A 20,906-nucleotide genomic window follows, 5' to 3' on the forward strand; every position below is an offset into this window, starting at 1 on the left:
TAAAAATCTTAATCATCTCAGAAAGAGACATACTTTTATCTCTAATACCACACAATTTATAAAGATACTCAGAGTTCTTCAGTAGATCTCAAAAACTTCCTTACCAAAAAAAAAAAAAAAAAAAAAATTCCCTTACCAGACTTCTAAGAAAACACATAACTACACTGAATTCTCTCTGCATTTTTATTGCTCTTACTGTGCTTTCCAATTTTGAAGCAGATGAGTGCATGGTTTCCTTAGACATAGGGCTACTGTGGTTGTCAGATGTGCTAAAACTAGGTTAGCCTGAATGACAGGCAGCGAACGTCATATTAAGACTAGTTAATGCTGAATGACAGACAGCGAACGTCATATTAGGACTAGTTAATGAGAGGCAGATTGGCCAACAGGACCAAAGTAATCACAACCATGTGGTCTAAAAAAATCTGTCAGGCTTGTATTTTATTGGCAGATACAAAAGCAGTAACAATATATTTTAAATTAAGGTAACTAACACTACATTTGTCCTAAATTTTCTGTGTACAGATACTGACAAACGTATTTTGGCTTTTACTACAAAACATATAAATAATAAATGTCTTCAAACCTACCCTTTGCAACATGGACTCAGACCAGGCATATCCATTATGTTCTACAGCCCAGTGCAGTATTGTTCTTATGATGTACAACATGACATCTGACTGTAAAATGTTAACCAGGCTTGCAAACAGAGGGCAGAATGGAGGCAAAATTGGAGGTGGAAGTGCTGAAAATAAAGTTATTATTGTTTTTTTTTTCTGTAGAACATGCTTAAAAAACTATACCTTTATTAGATACTTTTGATAGTCTTTACTCAAAGAATTATTAACATGAATTTTTTTTGGATAACTTATTTTTTTTTTATTAAGGTATTATATGTGTACATATCTTACCATTGCCCCTCCCCACCCCACTCCCATACATGCCCTCACCCCCCAATGTTTTGCATCCATTGGTTATTCTTATATGCATGCATATAAGTCCTTCGGTTGATCTCTTATTTCCCGCCCCCCTCCCTAACCTTCCCGCTGTAATTTGACAGTCTGTTTGATGCTTTACTGCCTCTGTATCTATCTTTTGGTTCATCAGTTTATAATGTTTTTTATTATCCACAAATGAGTGAGATCATGTGGTATTTTTCTTTCATTGACTGGCTTATTTCACTTAGCATAATGTTCTCCAATTCCATCCAGGTTGCTACAAATGGTAAGAATTCCTTCTTTTTTATGGCAGCATAGTATTCCATTGTGTACTTTAAGGACAGTCAAATGCCTAAAAACAGCTTCATAAATAGCAGTACAAAGGAAAGCCTTTCTTTTCCCTAGAAATTTCTTAAAATCTGAGATAAAACCATTAAGCAAGAGATGACTCAGTATAGACTATTTTTATATTAATATATTTATTAGTCCTGTGAATGTTCACTAGGGAAGCTTATATTTAAACTAGAGGCCCAGTGCATGAAATTCGTGCATGGGGGTGGTGTGTCCCTCAGCCCAGCCTGCACCCTCTCCAATCCTGGACCTAAACGGGCAGTCGGACATCCCTCTCACAATCCAGGACTGCTGGCTCCCAACCGCTTGCCTGCCTGATTGGTCCTAACTGCTTCTGCCTGCCAGCCTGATCACCTCCTAACTACTCCCCCGCCAGCCTGATCGATGCCTAACTGCTCCCCTGCTGGCCCGATTGCCCCTAACTGCCCTCCCCTGCTGGCCTGGTCACCCCTAACTGCCCTCCCCTGCCAGCCTGGTCACCCCTAACTTCCCTCCCCTGTAGGCCTGGTTGCCCCCAACTGCTCTCCGCTGCAGGCCTGGTCCCCCCCAACTGCCCACCCCTACAGGCCTGGACCCTCTCAACTGCCCTCCCCTGCCGTCCACCTTGTGTCCACATGGGGGCAGCCATCTTTGACCACATGGGAGAGGCCATCTTGTGTGTTGGAGTGATGGTCAATTTGCATATTACTCTTTTATGAGATAGGATCTTCCACTTCACCAGGATAAACATCAGTGTCAACAGAAAACAATGTTTAATAAGTAAGAGACTGACATAAGATTTTTGGAAAAATTAAAAATACCTGTATCTTCCCTATTTTGTCTTTTTAATTTCCGTTGAGCTTCCTCTGCCTAATAAAAGAAAAGTAATTTGCACAGGGAATTAGTAATACAAAGCAGCCTAACACCTGAAACTACTGACATAATCTTTGTCATATTATCTTCTGACTTTAGAAGATTTTTATCTTTAGTTTTTCAACCCCCCCCATTGATATATCAAGGTTAATTCCTCCCACCCCCACAAATGGGTTCTGTTTTGCTTTAAAATGCAGGAGAAACATGTGCAACCAAAAACTATTTAGGTTTGAATGCTATGACATGCACCAAAAACCAAACAAAAACTCCATGTTTAAGTTTTATTTAACACCATTTACTGAAAAAATATTTTAAGAGTAGACTGCTAAAAGACAAAACTTAACTAGCTAAGAATAATTAGGAAAATTCCTAACTCACTCTGGAAAGGTGCAATGCTAAGTTGTAGCAATTCTGAAATGAGTATAAAAGAAGCTAACTGATTATAATACAAGTTGACAATTTGTCTTCAAAAGCCAATAAAATACAGTTATACCAGGTATGTGTGTGAGTATGTATATAATATAGATCTTATATATCTATGCACAAAACACTGGTATTGGGGAAACCCAAAATGTTAGGTGGTATTATAAAAAACCTGTATTTTCTTGTTTGTATCTTTTTATATTTTCCAATTCCCTACAATATAAATGTATCCCTTTTTAATCGGTGAAAGCAGTTAATTTTGCTTAGACTGAAACAACAATAGGAAAACCCAACCCAACTCAACCCTTCCCCAGTACACTTTTAATTTTTCCAATTACCTTGGACTGCTCGGCCCTTGAAAAGTGATAGAAATATAAGTTGAACTCCTTGGCACATTCTGGTTTCAGTTCATACATGCCTCGTCCTGTTAATCCAGGTTTCCTAGGGGGAAAAAAAAAGGTCCTTAAAATATTATTACTAAAGTTAGACACTAATTCATGAGATAGTCTTAGATAATAGGATAAAAAAACAGAACTCTTGCCCTAGCTGGTTTGGCTCAGTGGTTGAGTGTCGAACTATGAACCAGGAGGTCCCAGGTTTGATTCTAGTGAAGAGCACATGCCCGGTTGTGGGCTCAATCCCCAGTAGGCAGCCAATCAATGATTCTCTTTCATCATTGATGTTTCAATTTTTCTCTCCCTCTCCCTTCCTCTCTGAAATCAATAAAAATATATAAGAACAAAACAAAACACAACAACAAAAAACAGAACTCTCAAATATTGCTAGTGAGTGTAAACTGGTACTACTCTCTATGGGTGAAATTGGCAATCTACATCTCAAGCTTTACATGCATCCATTTTATCTAGCACATCCATACTGAGTTTATCCTAACTGGACAAGTGAATCTGATGGTGGTGCAGTGGTAACAATTCAAAGTCTAAGAGGGAATAGGTTACACACATTATGATATCTCCAAACAATAGAACACCATTAAAAGTGATGTTAACTTCTATATCTTGACATGTAAAGATGTCTGTAATACCAAGTAGAAAAAAGCAGGTACAATTTTAGGATTTAAAGAATTATTTTCTATATATATGCATTTTATATTTTTTCTTAAAGTGTGTATTGTCTTCGTAATTGACAAAAATAAAGACACTGCCATTGGGATGGGGAGCCAGGAAAAAGCAGGATTAAGACACTGCCTCAACAACCTTAAGGAGATAAACTAGTGTACTGATTGGGCGACACACTGGACACTAGAGGCGGCAGCATTCAGAGGCCATTCCACAGCTTAGGTGGCACATTCAAATGGAACAATGAAAGCAATTTTAAGGAAGCTTAATGCATTTACTTAGATCACCTGCTCAGGTTAATTTTAATTATCTAAAGCTATTGGCTATGAACACCTATTCTGAATACAAGGAAAATCTTCATAATGCTACTTTAAGTTGCTGAGCACAGGGCTAGATAATAAAAAGTCAGTGAGAAATATAGTTGGGAATTATGTATTTGGAAGTGTTACTCTCTGAAGGCAACAATATCATTCTGAGTTCCATCAAATGAAGCACTCTAAAAAAAATGAATGTATAAAAAAAATTAAATGAGGAAAAAAAAATAAAGTAAACTCACTTGAAATGGGCAACTGCTTCAATGACACTCTCCATGCCAGTCTCCTTGTTCTCCTAACGGTATAGGAAACAAATTAAAAAGAAGTCATTACCATAGGGTATCAAGGTGACAGCTTTCAAAAGGAATTAAATGAAAACAAAGTACACACAATATTTAAATAAAATTTATGTACAACACTGTAATATTTTGTGAAGTAGTTATACTAATTTCTTATCTATGTTCAGTAGAACAACATTTCCTAAATCATATCCCATTCATGGTAAGATGTTATTAAGAATACTGTGAATAAAGAATTTTCTGGTGAAAAATGTTTGGTAAATATAGTTGCAAGGCATATTCACTTTTTTTTTTTTTAAATAAATCTTTATTCAGATTATTACAATTATTTCTCCTTTTTCCCCCCATAGCTCCCCTCCACCCCTTTCCCACCCCGCCTTCTGCCCTTACCTCCCCCCCACTGTCCTCATCCATAGGTGTATGATTTTTGTCTATTCTCTTCATGAACCCCCCATATCACTTTCCCCCTGAGAATTATCAGTCCACTCCCTTTCTATGCCCCTGATTCTATTATATTCACCAGATTATTCTGTTCCTCAGGTTTTTAATTCACTTGATTTTTAGGTTCGCTTGTTGATAGATATGTATTTGCTGTTCATAATTTTTCTCTTTACTTTTTTCTTCTTCCTCTTCTTTAAGAATACCTTTCAGCATTTCATATAATACTGGTTTGGTGGTGATGAACTCCTTCAGCTTTTTCTTATCTGTGAAGCTCTTTATCTGCCCTTCAATTCTGAATGATAGCTTTGCTGGGTAGAGTAATCTTGGTTGTAGGTTCTTGCTATTCATCACTTTGAAAATTTCTTGCCACTCCCGTCTGGCCAGCATAGTTTCTGTTGAGAAGTCAGCTGACAGTCGTATGGGTGCTCCCTTGTAGGTAATTAACTGTTTTTCTCTTGCTGCTTTTAATATTCTCTCTTTGTCTTTTGCTCTTGGCATTTTAATTATGATGTGTCTTGGTGTGGTCCTCTTTGGATTCCTTTTGTTTGGGGTTCTGTGGGCTTCCTGGACTTGTAAGTCTATTTCTTTCACCAGGTGGGGGAAGTTTTCGGTCATTATTTCTTCAAATAGGTTTTCAGTATCTTGCTCTCTCTCTTCTTCTGGCACCCCCATAATTCTGATGTTGGTATGCTTGAAGTTGTCTCAGAGTCTTCTTACATTATCTTCAACTTTTTGGATTTTTTTTTTTTTGCTTTTTGCTTTTTCGGTTGAGTGTTTTTTGCTTCTTTGTATTTCAATTCTTTGACTTGATTCTTGTGTTCCTCTATTCTGTTTCTGGGTCTCTGTATAATATTTTTTATTTCAGTCAGTGTATGTTTAATTTCTAGTTGGTCCTTTTTCATATCTTCGAGGGTCTCGTTATATTTATCGGCCTTTTCTAGGATATTCTTAAAAAGTCTTATAACGGTGGTTTTGAATTCTATATCCAGTCGTTTGTTTTCCTCCATTTCTTTCGTTTGTGATCTGATTCTTTGACCCCGCATTTTCACTGATTCCCTGAGTTGGTAAGGTAGATATTTGTGCTAGGTTTCCAATATGGCCCAGTGGGTCTGCTTCCCCAGTTAACCTGAGGTGGACACTCTTGGTGCACCCCTTTGTGGACTGTGTGTACAGCCTTGTTGTAATTAAGTCTTTATTGTTGTTGGTATCACTGGGAAGAACTGACCTCCGGGCCAGTTGGCTGTAAGGATCAGCTGTGTCTATGCTGGGAGAAGCCCGGTGCTGGAGACAGCCCTATAGGATTAGACTTGCCAAATTGCAATAGCCTCTGTGCTCAGCTTGGATGGGGTGGAGTCTCAGTCTTGGCTTCCTGTCAGCCCCGCCCCTGCGCTCATGTGCGCTTTCAGTCCTCCGCCTTCCCCAGCTCGAGTCTCCGCCCGAGAGTCCAGACTCCCCCCACAAGAGCGTGGGTCCCCAGGGGCTTGCCTGGAACCGGGGTTCACTGCAGTCAGAACTGGGGCACAGTGCCGTCAGGAGCCTCTGACTCCCCTCCACCAGGGAAAGCCTATGGCAACCTCCGCAGCCTTTGTGCGCACTGGCCCGCGTGCGCCTTCAGACTTCTGCCTTTCCCAGCTCGAGTCTCCGCCCGAGAGTCCAGACTCCCCCCGTAAGAGCGTGGGTCCCCAGGGGTTCGCCCGGAACTGGGGTTCAGTGCAGTCAGAACTGGGGTTCAGTGCGGTCGGAGGCTTCCTTCCCCCTTCCGCCAGAGGAAGTCAGCCAGACTCTCAGCCGCCCTTCCTCTCTGCGCGCACAAAGCCCCTTTGCCGTACCTCCAATTCTCTGTGAGCTTTTCTCCTTCCTTCTAGTTGTAGAATTTTCACTCAGCCTGCTTTCCTGTGGTTCTGGATGGTGTCCGTTCTGTCTTTTAGTTGTAGTTTTGAAATTGTTGTGCGAGGCAGCAGTTTAGGTGTTTACCTATGCCGCCATCTTGGTTTCTCCTCACTTTTTTTTTTTTTTTAAATACATTTTATTGATATTTTACAGAGAGGAAGGGAGAGGGATAGAGAGCTAGAAACATCGATGAGAGAGAAACATCGATCAGCTGCCTCCTGCACACCTCCCACTGAGGATGTGCCCGCAACCAAGGTACATGCCCTTGACCGGAATCGAACCCGGGACCTTCAGTCCGCAGGCCGACGCTCTATCCACTGAGCCAAACCGGTTTCGGCCATATTCACTTTTAAAATGCTGTTTTAAATTTTATTACTCCTAATTCTAAAGTCTAACTGAAACTAATTGCTTCTTTATCTAGTAACTCAGGATTCATTTCTTGCATTAAGAAGTACAACTAATTTTCTTTTTAAGATCAAAAAAATTTTTTATTGATTTTTAGAGAGAAGAAGGGAGAGAGAAAAACATAACATCAATCGCTGCATGCCCCCTACCAGGGATCAAGCCAGCAACCCAGGTATGTACGTGCCCCGACCAGGAATAGAACCGGCAACCTTTCAGTGCGTGAGCAATGTTCAACCAACTGAACATCACTGGCCAGGGCTAAAGAACAATAACATTTTATCTTACCTCGATATTTAGGGATACTATAAAGTTATAATTATTGTTGTTTTCTTTCAGGTGTGTTAATGACATATAGACAGATTTTCCTAAAAGCCCCTCTCTTTTAGATCAGTTTCTCAACATTGGTACTCTGACCTTTGGACCAGCTAATTCTTTGTTATGGTGTGTGTGTGTGTGTGTGTGTGTGTGTGTGTGTGTGTGTGTGTGTGTGTGTATTTGGAAATGTTACTAGGATTTGTAAATGTGTGTGAGCGTGCACATGTGCATGTGCGCATATCCTGTATATTGTACAACTAGAGGCCCGGTGCACGAAATTCGTGCATGGGGGGGGGGGTGTCCCTCAGCCCAGCCTGCACCCTCTCTAATCTGGGACCCCTTGAGGGATCCCTCTCACAATCCAGAACTGCTGGCTCCCAACTGCTCACTTGCCTGCCTTCCTGATTGCTCCTAACCACTTCTGACTGCCAACCTGATTGCCCCTAACTGCCCTCCCCTGCCGGCCTGGTCCCTCCCAACTGCCCTCCCCTGCTGGCCTTCTTGTGGCGGCCATCTTGTGTCCACATGGGGGCAGCCATCTTATGTGTTGGAGTGACGATCAATTTGTATATTACTCTTTTATTAGATAGGATGTTAAGCAGTATACCTGGCCTATGCTCACTGGATGCCTGTAGCAACACACACCCTGCCCTGAGTACCAAAGGTCCCCTTGGGGTCAAAATCATCCCTGGTTAAAAACCACTGGTTTAGGTATGTGCAGTTCTATTAATAGATGAAACAGTAATTCTCTACAAAATAATCCAGTGGGGTGTAGGGACTAGTGGTTGGGGTATAGATAAAACAAGACTGGCCATCTGTTGAAGCCAGTGATGGGTTCTTCATGTTTTCTATTTCTATAGATCTTCAGAAATTTTCATAATGCAAAGTTTAAAAGAAGTATTACTATGCAACAGTACAGGTTTAAATCCTAGAAGAATGAAACTAGAGTTCAAAGTTTCTATCTATATTTAAAATTTGGGAAAACATTTTGAAAAGACTCAATGAAAATAAAGTCCACTCCCAACTGTAAGTTTGGAGTTTCTAAAAAGCCCTTGGCTGAAAAATAGGTGGCTTAGTATTTATAATCCTGGGAAGGAAAATAATTTAATTAACCTATGAAAGCCCATGTGAATTATATTTTTACATTCACTAAAAAAGAGAAATGGTTCACTAAGGAATCTTCAGAAGGAAAAGGTTCCAGAAAATGTTAGTTTACTTAACACAGCTGAATAGGTTTTTCTCACTCCCTTCTTCAAAATACTCTATCCATGTCAACTTTGCACTAAAGATCCTATAATAACCTCCCACTAATGGCTATCATTTTTGTATAATGGATATACAAAAATTCATTTCCAAGGACTAGATTTACTTTTATTCAGCTACTTACCTCTTTCAAAGCTTCACTGTAAAATATTCTATTCCTAAGCGGCTTTCCACTCCCAGTCCCTAGTATTCTCTTTTTCTGATTATTTCTAGTAAGAGTGACTAGAGTGATACATGTCCTTGAAATGTGGAAATGGCATATGCAATTAAATCTATAAATACTAAGACTGATAGGTAGGAAAAGACTGTTATAATTTTTTTTTTTTAAATGTAGGTACTTACATCTTCAGGTAAAGACTTTATCAATTCACTATGAGCCATAGGTTTGATGCTCAACTGATGGATAATCTCTCGCTTAATTTCATCTGTAGCGTTTACCTGTCCAACTCCAGGACTAAATCTCTCTCCTGTTAACAATGAGAAAGTATACTCACACACACACACACATTTAATATAAATACAACACTTATGTTATATATACTTATAATTCACTCAACACAATATATTTTTCTTTCTGTACAATGGAAAAGCAACGACTGGCCTGGCAACGAGCTAGGGGAGAGGAGCTCCCAACTGTACTTCTGAGTCTCAGGAACAAGTGGTGAGTGCAGATTTTAGACAGTGGAGAGAACTCTGGTTGCAATTGTGAAAAAATAGGATCAGAAGGTAGGACGGGATTAGATATAGTAAAGACTTGGTGCAGCAATAGTTGTACCAATAGTCTAGGGAACTGCTTTCATGCCGTCTGCCACATGGTGGCAGGGAAGGAGAGCCTTCCTCTGTGTCCTATCTAGTGGCAAATGAGCTATCACCTTCTAATATCTCCTTCACTGGTATCACCTCTTGACAGTTGCCAGGAGTCTCTGCGATATAGACTGTATAGAGTCTGAAATAGCAGGGGAGGTAGAAGAAGGTAAAGAATAAAAGAATAGCAAAGATGGAGGCAACAGGACTGAAAATGTAGGCAATAAGGTATCTACATCGATTAGCTATAGGTCTCTCTGTTAAGGTGGAATTGTTATGTCTGAAGTCAATATGACATTTTTACACCACAAACCATGGAGGGAAACATAGCTAAGATATAAAGTAACAGTAAATAGCTCCTAAATATCCTATTCCTGCTAAATTCTCCTGCTCCCCCACCCCCAAAACATTAAGAGTCTTTCACTTTATTCTGCTTCAGCAGTTGTACTCTTTTTCCGAAGCAACGGTGCTGTTACTTTCACCATTACAGTAATCAGAGGGGAAAAAAATCTCCTTCCCCTAAAACTGAGTAATCACTCAAATAAAAGAAACATGGTTGAGAAATTCTTAACTATATGCTACCACAATACCAATATAATTTATAAATGTCTCAAAACAATTCAAACTTACCAACCAGCATTATAATGAGGTATAGCATTTCTTCTATTAGAGTATTGTTCTGCTGAACTACATCCTATAACAAGTGTGGGGGGGGAAATAAAGTTCAGAGATAAGAATAAAGATACTGTATTATTTCAATGATTAACATAACAAAAAAAATGAAAGCTGTTTCTTTAATGATATGTTGTGGTCCCATGAAACATATCTTACCTTATGGGTAATTTCAGAACTAAGTCTTTTTCCATAGTCTGGAGTACTGAAAATCTGATAAAGTTCAAAGCGACTGAGCATTATCATCAGGAAATGATTTGGATCCATCATGGAGACACCTGTCTTTTTTTTTTTTTTTTTTTTTTTTTTTTTTTAGATGAAGGAAAAGAGAAAGGTCAAAAGCACTATTAAACAATTAGTGAAAAATATTTTGGTTTGCACAAGAGAAAGCTGCTTACTTGTTCACCAATCCCAATAAAAGATGGAAACCCATTTAACCCCATTCCCTACTTGTGGTATCTTTAAGTGTGGACAGGAATCTAAGCTAGTAAAACAAAACAAAACAACCCCCTAAATCCACACATCAGAATAATGTGGATTTTATGTTCTCTTTTTTCTTAATGCTTTGAGTTAATTGTATCCCTCTGGATTCAATTCTAAAGTTTTATTTCAGGGTCCCCTCATGGCAAACTCAGGGAATCTATATCTATATAAATTAAGAGGTAAAATGCAAATTAGGCCGGGACTCCATAACGGGTCATGACTGGACAGGAGGAGGTTGCGCATGCAGGTGAGGCCCGGAGTGGAGATGGAGACAGAGGCAGGGGGGCCTGCCTGAGCCGGCGTGGGTCCCAGCCCCCCCCAGGGTGCCTCCTCGCACGATTTCAATTGCGCGCTGGGCCTCTAGTTTTAACAACATAGTTAAGTATCACAGTTCTTGGAAATCAATTTAAGGGGTTGGGATTTTAGCCAGAGGAAAATGAAGAAAGGATAGCTTCTAGGTTTCTTACTTTAACAACTATATGATAGTTGAACATTTCACCAAGGTAGAAAATCCAAGAGATGAAGAAGGTATGGAGGAAGAGTTATATTTTGAATATGTTAATGTTAAATCTGAAATGTGTCCAAAAATCTAGATGGAAATGTTCTATAGCCTATTAGTCATAAAAGTTTGGAGTTTAGTAGATGGGGCTAGGCTAGAGTTATAGATCTGGGAGTGCTTTTAAGTATTTGGGGTCTATGGAATTAACAAGAAGAAAAACACTCCCCATACCTTTAAGTGTAATGCTTTTAATTCATTACCTGAAGCATTATTATATCCTTGTCAAACATTTCACGTCTGCATTTCACATTATGGTAGTAATAAATCTAAAAAACAAAATTGATTATATTGGGTAAATAGGTTTTCATTTGTGCAGCTCCCTCCTCTCCCCACATTCCGAAAGAGCAAATGGGTTTTGGGCAAGTGTGCGTGCGCACACACACAGTGTGGTTTCTGCAATAATACTCTTAATAAAGATTAATGAATTAAAAATTTCCAGATTACAGTGGTCACTCCATGGTTCACATTTTGGATCCAACTTTCTGAATTTCTTAACAAAGTTATTTCTATAAGGTTCATAGCTAAGAAAAATGGGTTGGGGGGGGGGGAGGGCAACCTATATAAAGCCTTGGTGAGGTTTAAAAATTAAAACCTCAATTTTGGAGTTATACTAACAGAAATTTTATCTTTAAACCTAATTTAATTTAAGTAGATAAAATCTGAATTTAAAAATATTTTAAATATCCAATTTTGTCCTAAAAATGATTGCAAGTAACGAATCAAGAAAAGTGCATTCCTATCTTTAATATTGTTTCTTGACAAAGTACAGATAAAAGTTTTAAAAACTTTTTTGGTTTAACATATTTATCTTCTCAAATAATTTTAATATAGGTACAACTTTCAATGATTAAGTACATTGAAAATTATATCCTTCACAGAAGCCAAGGAATGAATTGAAAAATCTCCATAGAATTAAAAGACACTTACCTGGTTTACCAGAGAGAACCCATTTCGTCTCCACATTCCTGCATGTACTTGGGCACATAAAACAAGACATCTAAGAGGGTGTTCTATCAACATGGGTGGGCTAAGTTCACTCTGTATATACAAAAACAAAAACACAAAGGTCTCAACTCTGAAGAATACTGTTTGATAGAGATGGAAGTATTAAATAAAACAAAGTTAAAATTCTTTCAAAGTATGTTTGTGTGGTTAATTTTATGTCAACTTGGCTAGGCCATGGTACCCAGTTTTTTTAAGACCAGTCTAGATGTTGCTCTGAAGCTATTTTGTAGATGTGATTAATATTTAAATCAGTAGTCTTTGAATAAAGCAGATTATTCTTCATATCAGGGGGTGGGCCTCATCCAATTAGCTGAAGGTCTTAAGACTGAGGTCCCCCCAAACATGAAGAATTTCTGCTTCCAGATTGCCTTTGGGCCTCAGACTGCAATATCAAAGTTGGGAATCTGGCCTGGCCTGTCAAACTGCCCTGCAACCATATTTCAGACTTGCTAGACCTCATAACTGCATGAGCCAATTCCTTACAATAAATCATTCTCTGTCTCTTCCTCTCTCCATACATAAACACGTGAGTGCATGCACACGCACACTCTTCTTTTTCTCTCTTTATTGATTCTGTTTCTCTGGAGAACCTTGACTAATAAACTTTGTTTCAAAATGATTTCAAATACATGAAGCATAATAAATAGGCATTTACTCTTAAAGTTAGTACTACTTACTAGAGGTAGGAGCTCTGGAAATTTATACGCCACTTCACTTTTGCTTAATAACACATGCAAACCTACATGGAAGAACAAACAAAAATGTATTTTTATAAGTGAAACTCTTTAGGAGAAAAAAAAAAAACACCTAAATATTCACTTACCTTTATATCTAACTTCTTTTCTCTTTGAGAACCTATCATGCTACAAATTATGATACAGAATGAATTACATTAATAAATAAAGCTTTATTCTCATGAACCTCTGTATCAAAGGCACACTTGGAACTAGTCTTAATTACATGTACCAACATACACTGATAACATTTTCTAAGTAAATGTTAGGCATAGAAACATAGCAAGAGCAGCCATATAACTATCAAAGTAATTTATATATGTTTGCCAACTTTAACGGTCATATTTCACTTGGTAATGGAGTTTCTTCCCATTTAAAGTACTGTAGTGAGAGATCCTTCTGGAAACTGAACAGAGAAACCGGCCCTGGGATTCACCGTATTGATACTAACCTCAGAATGAAGTTCTCCAGAACTTCCAGTTTAGGATCAAAGCTCTTTAGTTCCTAAAAAGGGCTCGTTCATAGCTCAACCTTGGATAATTCTGTTAACTAATAAGAATTAATTGTCCTGTTTATGTTGTATAAACAGAGAATGCTTTTTTACAATTTTATCAATAAACTAGAAGCCCAAAGCACGAAATCTGTGCAAGGGCCTTGGCCCCCGCCACCACCGTGGCCACCTCTGCCTCGGCCCCCGCCTGCCACTGCCACTGTCGCCGCCTCTGCCTCAGCCCCCGCGCACTGTGGCTTTGTCTGGAAGGAAGGACATCTGGTCTAATTAGCATATTACGCTTTTATTATTAAAAATATTGGCCACTTGGTCAAGCCTGGTTTGAGGCTTTCCTCATCCAAGAAGACTTGCATTATGAATCCCATTCTAATAACATATACAGTACTCTCAGCATTTGCCACTCAAGCTCCATTAGCACACACTCCAAGTTATTCTTGAACTGTTTTGGTTATGCTTACTTAGCTCTCCAATTAGATTATAAGCATTCAGGCTAAGGCTTGTCAAACAGAGTGAGACAGAATGCTCAAAAATGTTCAACGAGACCCCTGGCCAGTTTGGCTCAGTGGTTAGAGGGTCAGGGCTTTAATTCCCTGTCAAGGCACATACCTCCGTTGCAGGTTCCCCAGCACTGGTAGGGGCGTGTGCAGGAGGTAACCAATCAATGTGTCTCTCTCACATCAATGTTTTCTTTCTCTCCCCTGTTCTTCCCTTTCTTCCACTTTTTTAAGAAATCAATGAAAAAAAAATCCTCAGATAAGGATAAAAATAAAAGTTCACTGAGAGAGCTGAGGGAGCATAATGAGGTAGGCAGAAAATGGTACATTTCAGAGTATTGACTATTTTCTCTGTGGATAATTATCAGTATCAGTTACCACCCATATAACCAGATTTTTAAAGGCAGAAAAAATCAGCAGCTGAGTCTGAGCCAGGACTCACTTTCCTGCATTCCAGTTGAATACTTTTTCACAACACTATGGTGATACTTGCCCATATTGAGAATCAAGTTCAGTATGCTCAAAGCACTTTCAAAAAACAAAACCGGGCCTGAATAAGTTACAGGAATTAAGAAATTTCTTCTTACATTCTCAACTTCAGTCTAGGTCAGCCGTGGGCAAACTACGGCCCGCGGGCCGGATCCGGCCCGTTTGGCTGTTCTATCCGGCCCGCGGAGCCGAAAGAGCAGAGGGTTCTCTTGCTCTCCCCTCTGCTCCTTTACTTTGAATTTATATTAGTTCACACAAACACTCCATCCATGCTTTTGTTCCGGCCCTCCGGTCCAGTTTAAGAACCCATTGTGGCCCTCGAGTCAAAAAGTTTGCCCACCCCTGGTCTAGGTACTTATTTGCTGTACTACTGATATTCAGGTGCTTAATTTATCTTATATCACCATGATTGCAATAACAACCCAAAAGCCTTCAGAAATGAAAGAGGGATTATTACTATTGATCCCATGGACATTGAAAGGATAAAAAAGGAGTAATGTGAACAACTCTATGCCCACAAGTTTGATACCTCAGATGAAAAGGACCAATTTCTTGAAAAAGAAAAACTACCGCCCTAGCTGGTTTGGCTCAGTGGATAGAGCGTTGGCCTGCGGACTGAAGGGTCCCAGGTTCGATTCCAGCCAAGAGCACATGCCTGGGTTGCGGGCTCGATTCCCAGTAAGGGACGTGCAGGAGGCAGCTGATCAATGATTCTCTCTCATCATTGATGTTTCTATCTCTCTCTCCCTCTTCCTTCCTCTCTAAAATCAATAAAATATATTAAAAAAGAAAAAATACCAAACTCACACAAGCGGAAATGGATAACCAAAACCAGCCTAAATCTATTAAAGAAATTGATTCAATAATTGATTCTCTCATCATTGATGTTTTGATCTCTCTCTCTCCTTTCCTTTCCTTTCTGATATAATTAAAGAAAAGAAGGAAGGAAGGAAGAAAGAATACCAATTCACCACAATCTCTTACACACACAACCACTTTCACATCATATTATTACTATACACTTAAGATAAATCACAAATTCTGCAATGAGTAAAAATAGCTAGCTTCAGATCTTCTCTTTTCTAATCTGGAACTAAAGAAAACAATAAATATTACGTGAGTAGGACAAGCATTCCTGAATCGAGAAATATGAAAGGAAGTATAATGAAATGAATCTGCAGAGATGGACAAGCACATTTCAAAGTTTTTGGCTGCTGCAAGGTGGCAGCTTCAAATATTCTACCAAGAATAAATGGCTTGTAAATCAACTATTTACAGTGAAAAAAACCATCACCCCAACTTGGGGCTCACTCTTGACCTGCTGCTTAAAAAGATTATCAATAAATGATTAAGAAACAGCTTATGAGATAAAATCTATGGTGGTTTCAATTTGTCAGCAATCACTTAAGCCAGTGGTCGGCAAACTGCGGCTCTCGAGCCACATGCGGCTCTTTGGCCCCTTGAGTGTGGCTCTTCCACAAAATACCACGGCCTGGGAGAGTCTATTTTGAAGAAGTGGTGTTAGAAGAAGTTTAAGTTTAAAAAATTTGGTTCTCAAAAGAAATTTCAATCGTTGTACTGTTGATATTTGGCTCTGTTGACTAATGAGTTTGCCGACCACTGACTTAAGCAAACTTAATTATAATATCTACCTCATAGACTGATGTGATGATTAAGTAAGTTGACATACATAAAACTCTCAGACTAATGTGAGGTAGATATTCAACAAACATTAACCCCTCCCCCCAAAAAAAACAATTTAAAATATATTTTCAGGGTTTTCATGGGGAAAAATGCTTTACCTGCAAGTAAGCGAGAAACTGGGAGGTGAATGCTAACTTTTTCTTGAGAAACACAGTATCTGATAGTTTCCACTGAATGTCCACAAATGCTTAATGTGACTGGCTGTTCACCATCAGTAAAACCACCATGACAGTGCATCAATACAGCAAGGCATTTCTTGTAAGCTTCAATTAACACTTTTTCCTTAAAAAAAAAAAAAAAGGTATTTTGTAAGTTACTCCAAAGTTACATTTTTATAAAATTGGATAAGCACATCAAATTCAACAATGAGTAAGTACCTCAAATATTAATACAGGCAAAATCAAGCCCAATCATCCCTTCCCAACCTGGTCCCTCTTCCAGTGCCTTGTCTCAGTGAATGACATCTCTGTATAGCTGTGGAAATCTAGAAGTTATTCCAGTACGCTCCTTTCCCTCATTCCTCATTGTCCCATCTATCACCAAGCTATCAATTTCATCTTCTAAATTTCTCTCAAACCTGGCCACTGATTATCTCCAATAACTCAAAGGAAAGCCAACTCTATTATAAATTCACTCTATTATAAATTCCCTACTCTTGCTCTCCTCCATATAAAGCAATTTTTAAAAATGCATAAATTGGACTATGTCACCTTTCTCCTTGGTAGTCTCTAATGGGTTCCCACTTCAATTAGAATAAAATCCAAACTTCCTTCCATGGCCTCCAAGGCCCTGCAAAATTTACTTAAAAATTTGTCCACTTCTCTACCTTTAACCTCTACGCTCCAACCAGAGACTTCTCACAGCTCCCCTAACAATTATACTCCTCATAACAGAGCATGATTCAACTGTCCCTCAGTCAGGAATATTCTTTACTGTTTGATCAGTTAACTCTGACACACAGCTCAGATCTAATGGAAGCCTTCTCTGACCTCCCAACTTAAACAAGCTCTCATCTAGACTTTATAATCAAAACAAGAACAAAATAATTTTAAGATAGGACAAATATACCAATAGTAAAACTTTATTTTTGGATAAATTTAGAAATTATTCTTTCTATATGCTCAAAATCTAGATGGGATAATGGAAGAAATAAAGACAGAAACATAAGAGAAAGAGAGTATGGATTATTCCTCCTCTATATATTTTCCAAGCTTTTTAAAAAGACTTTAGAATTTTAACTTTTACTGAATAGGTGGAAGAGGAAAATATGCTGTTTTATGAGCTAAGTATTACCACTATCCTCCCCAAAGCTCCTCAAAATTTACTTAAAAATCTGTTTATTCCCCTTCTCCTCCATCTTTCTCCTATCTCCTACCCCTAGAAGAAACTCACGTCTAAAGCACACCAGTCCTGCATCATTGAAATAACATGTGTTAATTTCATCTGCAATGTGAAGGCTGCTTCCCATTCTGGTTCCATCTCAATATGCTGTCCTACTTGACGTGTAACTGGATCCATTCCCTTAAAGAAAGTGAAAAGATTTTAAATGAATTAAAATTATATTTGTTCTCTTACATGAAAACTTAAAAAATAATGTAGAGGAAATACATACTGATTACAAAAACATAAGAATTTTCAAGTAGTATGAAAAAGTTCAACTTCTTAAATTATATGTTTATTTAACATTCTCTAAAATATAAATTAAAAATCCCAGTAAAGTATATAGCAAATTATTTTAGAGGCAATCTTCCATATGTTTTAAACAATAAAAAGAATACTGCAACAATCCTTCAAATTCTGTTTTAGGTCTGTTATCTATAGAAAAATTATTAGAAGAAGTCTGATAAAATGTTACTGAACTTATAAATGTATTTTATTCAAAATGACCAAAATAGGTATTATTTCTATAGATACCCCAAACATCACAAAACATATAAGTATTATTATAAATTTAAACAGCAGAGAAAAGTTTTAAATAAACAATCTAACACTATACCTAAAAGAACTAGATAAAGAACAGGAAAAGCCCAGAGTAAGTAGAAGGAAGAAAATTACAAAGATCAGAGCAGAAATAAATGACATAGAGACTGTAAGAAAATACTATAAATAACTATATGCCATAAATTGAACAACCTGGGCAAAATAGACAAATTTTTAGGAACATTAAATCTTCCAAAACTGAATAGGGAGAATATAAAACCAGAATAGACCTATAACAACTAATGATATTGAAGCAGTAATTAAAAAAACTCCCAGCAAAAAGTTTTGGACCGGATGGCTTCACAGGCAAATTTTACAAAATATTCCAAGAAAATCTAACACTTATCCTCCTCAAATTATTCCAAAAAATTCAAGAGGAAGACTTTCAAGCTCTTTTTATGAGGACAGCATTATTCTAATTAAAAAACAACAACAGATAAAGACACTACAAAGAAAAAAAATTATACGCCAGTATCTCTGATCAACACAGATGCTAAAATCCTCAACAAAACATTAGCAAATCAATAAATGTGATATATCATATAAACAAAATGTAAGATAAAAATCACATAATCATATCACAGATGCAGAAAAAGCATTTGATAAAATCCAACACCCATTTACGATAAAAACTCTCAGCAAGCAAAGTGGGAATAGAGGGATCATGCATCAACATAATAAAGGCTATTTATGAAAAACCTACAGCCAACATCATACTCAATGGGCAAAATCTAAAAGTGTTTCCCTTAAAATAAGGAACAATACAAGCATGTCCACTTTCACTACTCTTATTCAACATAGTACTGGACACCAAGTCCTTGCCACAGCAACCAGACAAGAAGAAATAAAAGGCATTCAAATTGGAAAGGAGGAAGTAAAACTATACGGAGATGATATGATATTGTATGTAGAAAACCCTAAAGACTCCACCAAAAAGCTATTAGATCTAATAAATGAATTCAGTAAAGCAGCAGAATGTATCATTAATATTAGGAAACCAGTGGGGCATTTTTATACACCAATAAAGATCAGAAAGAGAAACTAAGAAAACAATCCCACTTACTGTAACAAGAAAATAAAGTACCTAGAAATATATTTAACAAAAAAGATAAAAGACCTGTACTCATAAAATGATAGAATATTGAAAAAAGAAACAGAGGAAGACTCAAACAAGTGCAAGCATATACTGTGTTCATGGATTGGAAGAATTAACATCATTCAAGTGTCCATACTACCCTAAGCAATGTATACATTCTGTGCAATTCCCATGAAAGTACCAATGGCATATTTCACAGATTTATAACAAATATTCCAAAAATTTATATGGAACCCAAAAAGACCCTGAGTAGCCTCAGCAATCTTGAGAAAAAAGAACAAAGTTGGAGGGAACACAATACCAGATATCAAACTCTAGTACAAAGTCACTATAATCAAAATAGCCTGGTACTGGCACAAGAACAGGCATTATAGATCAATGGAACAGAACAGAGACCAGAAATCAACCCATGCCTTTATGGCCAATTAATATTTGACAAAGGAGGCAAGAGCATACAATGGAGTCAAGACAGTATCTTTATTTTTATTAAAATTTTTTTAAAAAAATATTTTTTATTGATTTCAGAGAGGAAGGGAAAGGGAGAGAGAGAAACATCAATGATGAGAGAGAATCATTGATCAGCCGCCTTCTGCACGCCCCACACTGGGGATTGAGCCCACAACCAAGGCATGTGCCTTTGACCAGAATCAAATCTGGAACCCTTTAGTCTGCAGGTTGACGCTTTATCCACTGAGCCAAAGTGGCTAGGACAAGACAGTATCTTTAATAACTGGTGTTGGAAATATTGGACAGATACATGCAAAAAAAAAAAAAAAAAAAAAAAGGAAGAAAGAAAGAAAGAAAGAAAGAAAGAAAGAAAGAAAGAAAGAAGAAAGAAAGAAACTAGACCACCAACTTACATCATACACAAGAATAAACTCAAAATGGAAAAAAGAGCCCTAACCGGTTTGGCTCAGTGGATAGAGCATCGGCCTGAGGACTGAAAGGTCCCAGGTTGGATTCCGGTCAAGGGCATGTACCTTGGTTGCAGGCACATCCCCAGTAGGAGGTGTGCAGGAGGCAGCTGATCAATGTTTCTCTCCCATTGATGTTTCTAGCTCTCTAGCCCTCTCCCTTCCTCTCTGTAAAAAATCAATAAAATATATTTTTTAAAAAATGGAAAAAAGACTTAAATGTAAGTTGCAAAACCATAAAAATCCGAGAAGAAAACAGACAGTAAAGTCTCAGACATCCCTTAAACCATGTTTTTGTCAACATATCTCCTAGGAAAAGGGAAATAAAGGAAAAGTAAACAAATGGGACTATATCAAACTAAAAAGCTTCATCACAGCAAAACATCAAAATGAAAAGAGAACCCACTGTATGGAAGAAAATATCTGCCAATGATATATCTGATAAGGCGTTAATTTCTGAAATATATAAATAACTTACACAACTCAACACCAGAAAGACAAACAACCCAATTAAAAAATACGCAAAACACCTGAATAGACGCTTCTCCAAAGAGGACATACAGGTTGACCGAGAGACATAAAAAAATGCTCAACATCACTAATCATCAGAGAGATGCAAATTAAAACCACAATGATATATCACCTCACACCTGTCAGAATGGCTACCATCAATAAACCAACAAACAACAAGTGCTAGTGAGGATGTAGAGAAAGAAAACCCTAGTGCACTGTTGGTGGGAATGCAGACTGGTGCAGCCACTGTGAAAAACAAAATGCAGGTTCCTCAAAAAATTAAAAATGGAACTGCCTTTTGACCCAGTGATCCCACCTCTGTGACTATATTCTAAGAATCTCAAAACACCAATCACAAAGAATATATGCATCCCTATGCTT

General features: G+C 37.9%; 1 protein-coding gene across 14 annotated transcripts in view; it reads right to left on the reverse strand.

The window, feature by feature from the left end:
* UBR2 (ubiquitin protein ligase E3 component n-recognin 2) overlaps nucleotides 1-20,906 on the reverse strand; it is a 133,521-nt gene that overhangs the window by 40,030 nt on the left and 72,585 nt on the right. For 8 of the 14 annotated variants that reach the window (XR_013960306.1, XM_080663177.1, XM_080663181.1 and 5 more), the window contains exons 14-25: nucleotides 17,415-17,543; nucleotides 16,121-16,304; nucleotides 12,768-12,829; nucleotides 12,013-12,123; nucleotides 11,286-11,351; nucleotides 10,203-10,325; nucleotides 10,002-10,065; nucleotides 8,910-9,034; nucleotides 4,197-4,249; nucleotides 2,903-3,026; nucleotides 2,090-2,138; nucleotides 591-745 (exon numbers count right to left, since the gene is read on the reverse strand). Coding sequence is in view for 13 of the 14 variants with exons in the window: in XM_080663177.1 (XP_080519303.1) it covers nucleotides 591-745; nucleotides 2,090-2,138; nucleotides 2,903-3,026; nucleotides 4,197-4,249; nucleotides 8,910-9,034; nucleotides 10,002-10,065; nucleotides 10,203-10,325; nucleotides 11,286-11,351; nucleotides 12,013-12,123; nucleotides 12,768-12,829; nucleotides 16,121-16,304; nucleotides 17,415-17,543 (1,245 nt within the window). In the remaining variant the exon portion in view is untranslated. The remainder of the gene's footprint in view (nucleotides 1-590; nucleotides 746-2,089; nucleotides 2,139-2,902; nucleotides 3,027-4,196; nucleotides 4,250-8,909; nucleotides 9,035-10,001; nucleotides 10,066-10,202; nucleotides 10,326-11,285; nucleotides 11,352-12,012; nucleotides 12,124-12,767; nucleotides 12,830-16,120; nucleotides 16,305-17,414; nucleotides 17,544-20,906) is intronic. The other 6 variants (XM_080663178.1, XM_080663183.1, XM_080663185.1 and 3 more) reach the window with 1 other exon arrangement.

Source organism: Plecotus auritus (genome assembly GCF_963455305.1).
Source record: "Plecotus auritus genome assembly, chromosome: 4".
Lineage (NCBI taxonomy): Eukaryota > Metazoa > Chordata > Mammalia > Chiroptera > Vespertilionidae > Plecotus > Plecotus auritus.